The following is a 7,553-nucleotide window of genomic DNA, read 5'->3' as shown; positions in this document are numbered from 1 at the left end:
GTGTAATATTAGAAGCTTCTTTAGACGAGCCTGCGCCATAGTGTTCCTCATCGATGTTTTGATTCTACGTTGATTAAATTTTATGTAATAAGGAAAATGCAAGTTTGGGGTCTTCTTCACACCCCCACTATAAGTGAGAAAGTTCAGTTTCCAAATCTTAACCAAGTCTCACAAGATCACTCATTTGGCGAGATCACACAGAGACAATATAGAGCGCTAGTTGCTAGTAAATTAGTTGGAGATTTTAAGCGAATGAGCTTAGACTGCAATTCTAAGTACTTAGCCGCCAAAAATCACTAAAAAGTTGGGGCGGCTCAGCCGAGCAGCCGCTCTAGGGAATTCTCTGGCTGATTCTTCCCTACTTCCCTATCTCAACTACCGAGCCTCTATATGTAAGGACTGCCATGACTCTCATCTGATTGTCGAAACTCGCAGCCATATGGACTGAACGAGCAAACATAGACAACCGTTTGAGTAAGGGTGTAACTTTTGTTAGCTATCTTAACTTTTTATCATTAATATTATTGTTTAGAATTTGGTTAGTTATGTATTTCATTGTTTGACTTATAGAATAAAGAATTAACTTTGACTGGTAAATATCAGTATTGCTTACAATAGTTCAACACCTTCACTCGTACCTGAACCAGTAATAATCAAATTATTTTCCACAAGCTAAGCAAAAGTACACAAACTGAACATAGTCAAAATAGAATGTAATGACAAAGAAAATTCAACACTGATGTTGTGTGTGGATTCGGATTAGTTATGCATAACATAATTTCTCCACATGCACCCACAACACAATTATAATTAAAGATAGGCATGCAGAAGAGGCAAATATAGTAGGTAGCAATAAAGCCAACTATAATGGTCATGTTTAGTTTTATCCGCATCAATCATAAACAATCTGTAACAAGTTATATGAAAAAATACTTATTTAGATATTTTATCAATTATTAGCCTTGAAAGTAGTGATGCAGGGAGTTATTGCCTCAATGCACAATAACATGGCTAATCAAGGAGCTAGATTTCAAATCCAGCAATCAAGCAAGCCCTAAGGTCAGCTATCCCAGATTATCCAACAAATGCCATTTTAGTGCAACTCTAAATTTAACGATACGTCTTATCTCTCTGAGATAACAGAATGGCTGGTCCTGGCCTCAGACATCTGGTATGAGACCTGTCTCTGGCCACAAGTTGACATAGCGGCAGGTTTATGTAAAGAGTTTAGATTGTCGAGTAAGATAGTTTGGTACAAGTTGACATTCAAGGTGAAAAGAATACATAATCTGCATGAGCTAAGAGTATGCGGTATGGACTAGGATTATGATTGTTATGTTGTCACAACAGGCATGGAAACTGTATATTTCGGCATAATTCGATGCAATTGCAGTTTTTATCCCAACTGATCTATGGCTAACTAAAAAACATAAGATTACTCTAATGACAGCTTTAGCACCCCTGTGTCACTGAACAGTGTTTCAGACTTCAAAGATTTTGAGAAAACTTCTTAAAGAGACCAAACGAACATAATAGTCACAAACAAGAGCCAAGCTTGTCTTTGAATTTCCATTTCTCAATCTTTTAATGCTTTGGACTGTCAGTTACAAAATGCTGAGTTTGCAAGAATTTTACACCATTCACTATAAAAGCATATGAAGTACCCATATACATACAAGTGGTACTAGTTGTGGCAGTTATAGGCTTTGAACCGCAGAAGATGAAGCCTTGTCTCACTTAGCCCTGTTTCTAACTAATATCAACCTAAATTTTATAAGCAAACCTTTTTGTTAGGTTTCCTTCTGAAAGGCTTTGGGACAACAATCCTACAAACACTTGAATCGATCTGCTGAGTCACAGCAAGACATGCGCAACATACAAAAGAGACCTAGCCTTAAAAGTATGTAAATACTTGGCCCAGCTGGTTACATTTCAATTAATCTACCCTTGCTTAAGCCGGCTGTTGTTCGGTCAATAAAACAAAATCTTTATTGAAAAATGGTTCTAAAAACTTTTCCTGGCCATCTGCTGAGCAAACAAAACTAGAAAGACACCGACTACTCAGGTCGTTGACAAGAACTGTAACACAGCGGTCTCGGAGTGATCTTATGTAAGCACCAGTCAGAGATACCCAGAAATTTAATATCAATAATTACAATAGGATATAAACACAATTTGCTTATGCAATGTAAACGCAAATAAATGATTATATTTTACAAATATATTACTGTATCCAAACAACTTGACATGCATAGAAAATATGAAAAATGCTGAGAGTATCAACAGCGGTAACATGAAAAGCTAAATATGAATAACAGACACTAAAAGTTGCAATGTGGTAAGATTGTTTTGCAAGCAAACACGGCCGACCCCCTAGATTAAAATCAACACAAAATGCTTTCAGCTACTAGAAGAAAATGGAATAATTATAACAATATGAAAAAGATATAACATAGTAAGTTAAAATACAGATGCTCAAGCGTAGACTAGAAATATTACTACTATTAGTTATAAAAACAATTTTAACTTTTGAAACCGAGACTGTGTTGTCTTAATAAAAAACCTTCTGATATCTTTTAAAACAAAGAGTACCTCGATTATCATTCTCAGCTGATATGAAATAGAGTGGCCTTAGTTAAATCACTGTTGCTAACATACAAGGCACTTGGCAATGAACAATTACAAACATATTTTATCTCATCCGAAGCTGTACATACATATCGAAGTTATAGCCTTTGCAAGTAGGTCTAGCGTGAAAGAACTCACGACTCTAACCACTGAATGAAGGCATGTTTACTGTAACATTCTATGCTAAGGGCCTTAGAACAGCCTTTTGGCTACTCCACTAATTGTTAATATATGTAAGAACAATGGCCTTATCAAACTCCCGCAGAGGCGCTTGACCATTCAAAGTTATTAGCGTAAATCGTTCAGACGTAATGAATTACATTTAATTAGAGCTAGTGTGGAATTATATATAAGCGATCTCTAATCGGCTATGCAATTGTTGCTTATGAGTCAAACCAGTGAACTCATGCCCTTGTGTCCCAGCTAACACTTAACAGGTGCTATCAGGTGCTCTCTAAAATAACAAGGCTGTATGGATCCATATGTCCACGAGACACGAATGGTAACCATAAGCAGTATGGTTTTGGAAAAGATGAGGATAGACTGTTGCTAATATAGTGTGAACTCTTGGTTGTCTGCTGACATAGTGTGAACTCTTGGTTGTCTGCTCACATAGTGTGAACTCTTGGTTGTCTGCTGAATGTCAAAAATTAGGCCTACTCTGAGTTTTGACTAGCGGAAGCATACCATTCCTTCTATTGGTAACTGACGACCGCCTTGAGTTTGTACCTTCATTGGTGAGTGAATCAGACCGGGATGTTTTAAGGTGTGGTACTACTATGGACCTTTTCCGAGACATAGAGGGTGCTGTGCCAATACTGCTGACTATGCTGTTACACCTCATAGCTAGCTCTTTGTTAAGTGGCAGGGGTTTGGCTGCTGCTCTGTACGAGTTGCTAAACCGTGTCTCGTAGTGATTCCACAGCGCGGTTATTTGCTCTTTCCATGCTTGCAGCTTCGGTTTTCCTTCGGGTGCAGTTGATCGCCTTTTTAAAATGTGCTGTGAGTCTTTCGCGTGAAAATAGTCAACAGCTGTTGTTTCAAACACATATTTAGGATCGTTTCTGAGGTCGAAATTTTTTGCAACCGTTATTTCGACCGCCTCTTGTTTTGGTTTTTCAGACTCAGCTTCTTTTTTGATCTTTCGTATTTTTCTGCTACTCGGTCTTGATCTTGTATTCTGTTGCGCTAAAATGTTGAGGCGTTCAACAGCTTCCTGGCGAAGTTGACTAGCTGGTTTCTTGTCAGTATCAAGTAGAGTGATATCCGCCCCGTATTCGATAAGTAAGTCTCCGCAGTCTATTTGGTTTGCTCGGAAAGCCTGGTGCAACGGGGTGAGTCCCATTTTGTTAATCGGATTCAGAGTAAGTTTATATTTGAGAACTAATTGGGTCAGCATTTTAACGATCTCTTTATTGCCGAGTGATGCAGCGTAATGCAATGAAGTGTTGCCTTTCTTACATCGCGAATGAACGTCGCAATCGAGTGCTGCAAGATATACGGACACCAATTCATACCTTTGATTGATACAGGCGTGGTGGAGTGCGTTGAATCCTTGTCTGTCGCATTTGGATATTCTAGCTTCATGCTCTAGAAGCAGTCGGGATAGTCCAACAGACCAGCGAGTATCCGTTACAAAGGAACACAGAATCAGTGGCGTTCGACCAGAACTGTCTCTTTCGTTTACATCCGCCCCTTTGTCGATGAGAAATCTCACTTGATGAAAGTGTCCGTTATTTATGGCTGTGTGTATCACGTTGTCGGTCGCCATATCGAGCTAGTGTATACTCTCAGAAGAGCTATTCTGAAATACCAGCAAATGTCAAGAGTAAATTCTTTGCTCTTGTCTTATCATTTTAATAAAATATTAAACACGGCAGCTGACTTAAAAGGCGAGAGAGGTTGAACTGATACAGAGATAAATGGTTGCTAAGCCAGTGCAGTCAAAAGTCAATATCGTTATCCTTAACCAGTGCAGAAAACCAATCTTTAAAAGTTACCAACTATTATAAACTTTATTCAACATTCCGTCTAAACAAAATGTAACCAAGTGAAACGGAAGGGGTTACAATGCCATCAATTAACAAAATTTCTCAATTACTCAATTACATTTCCTTACCTTTCCTTTGCTTTTATTGATTCAGCTTAAACAGTTTTAATTCCTTTAGAAAATACGCATGCCATCATCGATGCTCAGGAAGATAAGTACGCAGCATCATCGATGTCATGCCAATCTCGCATTAAATATTAACTGTGTTGGTTGACACCACGTTCTTATAGGTTTGGATACATTAGCACGTTGACAGGTGGGCGGGACAGCGTAAGAATGGTTGGGAAATCAAGTGACAAATTCAATTTGTATTATACCCATTGTGTATGGCTTTACTGCTTTATGGTTGTTGCTGCATTTACACCTATACATCCTTACTTCCTTAACACTACCAGCTATTCAGAAAGCAAGACAAGAACAGTGTTAACAGGTGTGTATCAGCAACAGTAAATGAAGGTCAAATCATAGTAGAAATAACATGGAGTAAGAGTGGAGGCAGAATGAAGTACAGAACAGAACCAGTGGAGTGAAAGTCGAGTGAAAGTAGAGTAAGAGTGAAGTGAAGATGTAGTATGAGTAGAGTAAAGGTGGAGTGAGAGGAGATTAAGAGTGAACTTGGAACAGAGTAAAAGGGGAATGGTATGAGGTTTCAGCAGGGGTCAAGCAAAACTAGATTCATTAGTGAAATGGAGCACTTCAGGAGCATTCAGGAGCATAAAGGTAAAGTAGGACCCAAATAAAATGGATTCGGTAAATGGATTACATTGAACAGGTTTCTGAATGCAACCAGGATTTTGCTGAACAAAACTCATAGTTAGTACATATAGTCATTATCTAGCAACCTCTAGTAACAGGAAAGAGAGAGAGAGAGAGAGAGAGAGAGAGAGAGAGATGTTATTCCATCTTAAATATGGTTCGGTGTGGTAAAGTAAAACAGATGTCGGTTGATTTGTTATCAGCTACCCACAACACAATCTCTGATCCTATGTATTTTTTCTCACACACAAGTCATGTCAAACTAGTAACTCGCGAGTGATGCAAATAAATGTCCGCAAAATCGAAAAGGTCTCTCAAAGCGGTGAGATATCAGGCTGTTGCTAGGATACCGTTTGCGTGAGAGACAAGATTAAAGACAAGAGGCAGACCTGTATGCAAACACTCGTTGCTTTCATGCTGCTTATGCTTGCGTTCACAACTATAATATTTGTACAGCCTTTAATGAAAATGTCACTTCAGGTTTCAACAAGAAAAGCTTTGTTTACAAAACTCACCGCTCTCTCGCTTTGTGTAAATCAGTTTTAATACAAAGTGGGAAGCAAACATTAAAATATTACGAGGTTGCATACAGAGTGTTTGTGCAGTAGTATCAGAATGTTGTGGTCCAATGTCAAAATATAATATCGTGAGAGTAGACTTGGTAAAGTCTACATTAGGGCCATAGTGCTTTGTCATGGGTGGAAATGGAGAAATTATGTTATGCATAACTAATCCGAATCTACGCACACAACATCAGTGTTGAATTTGCTTTGTTATTTCATTCTATTTTGACTATGTTCAGTTTGTATACTTTTGCTTTGCTTGTGGGAACTAATTTGATTATTACTGGTTCAGGTACAAGTGAAGGTGTTAAGCAATTGTAAGCAATGCTGATATTTACAAGTAAAAAGTACTCTTTTATTCTATAACTCCAACAATTAAATACACAACTAACAAAACTCTAAACAATAATGTTTATGACAAAAGGTTAAAATAGAAAGTTACACCCTTAATTGAACGGTCATATATGTTTGCTCGCTCTGTCCATACGGCTGCGAGTTTCAACAGTCGAACAAGAGTCATGGCAGTCCTTATATATGGGAGCTCGGTAGTTGAGATAGGGAAGTAGACAAGGGTCAGCTGATGGTGAAGAAGGAGGTTTCATAGGTAGAGGAAAAATAGAGGCTCCAGAGGTAGAGGGAAGAAAGAGGGAGGATCTAGAGGCAGAGGAACGCACCTCAGCAGACAGAAGGAGCCTCAGCAAGGCCTTGAAAAAGAGAGAGAGAGAGATAAATAGATTGATAGGTAGACAGACGCTGAGTCATTGAAGCTGTTCTTTTTTTATAGATGTTTCTGTTAGCCTGTAAAAAAGTGTTTAGGAGCTCAGGTTCTGTTCTTTATGTTGCAGAGGGTTAGCAATTGGGTGAACTTGTCTTAAGTACGTCATGGGAGTGAAATGATTGGGAATGATGACCAACTCCAATTGTCTTGGTCGTGTCTAGTACGGGTCTGATATCTTATAATAGTTTTTTTGCATGTCAATTGATGTCTCTTTCCTTACAGGCTACTTCCACCAGAGGTTTTTAAGCTGCTTCAGATGAGTATATGATGACTGTTTTTATTGCTGGTCCTCTAATGTATTAGATGCCATGTTCATTGTAATATTGCATATGTCTCCAGTGTTTAGACGTTTCTCCATTCCGCTATCTTCTTTTGCTAATACTTTTATACAACAGCTCTATAGAGTAATGTATATACTATATACCATCAAATGTTGTGTTATGTACAACTTGATCAACTTAGTTGAAATGGAATGAAATAACAAAAATGTTTTACAGATCATATTACCAACATAGCAAAGAACTAATAGATAGCTGGTATGGCTATTAAAACATTGAATGCTTATTATAGGTAGTAAGTAATCTAATAGTTTATTCTACCAATGATATACAACCCACCATGGGGGCTGTATATCATTGATTCTACCCTAAAATAAAGTAGGCTAGTTCTATTGCAAATTGTTAGGTATAGTATAAAATATTTGGATAGTTTCTGTTTTTATCTATTTTCCAATTTTTTTTATATTTTGATCCTGTTCCATAATAAGCTATTTAAGTAT

General features: G+C 37.8%; 1 protein-coding gene across 1 annotated transcript; it reads right to left on the bottom strand.

Moving 5' to 3' along the window:
• Positions 1–3,271: 3,271 nt before the first annotated feature.
• LOC137387900 (E3 ubiquitin-protein ligase MIB2-like) lies at positions 3,272–4,399 on the bottom strand. Its single transcript, XM_068074413.1, has one exon. The coding sequence runs from the start codon at positions 4,397–4,399 to the stop codon at positions 3,272–3,274; it is 1,128 nt and encodes a 375-aa protein (XP_067930514.1).
• Between the last annotated feature and the right edge of the window lie 3,154 nt (positions 4,400–7,553).

Source organism: Watersipora subatra, chromosome 2, assembly GCF_963576615.1.
Source record: "Watersipora subatra chromosome 2, tzWatSuba1.1, whole genome shotgun sequence".
NCBI lineage: Eukaryota > Metazoa > Bryozoa > Gymnolaemata > Cheilostomatida > Watersiporidae > Watersipora > Watersipora subatra.
Note: the sequence above shows the minus strand (reverse complement) of the source record. Positions and strands in the feature narration are given on the sequence as shown.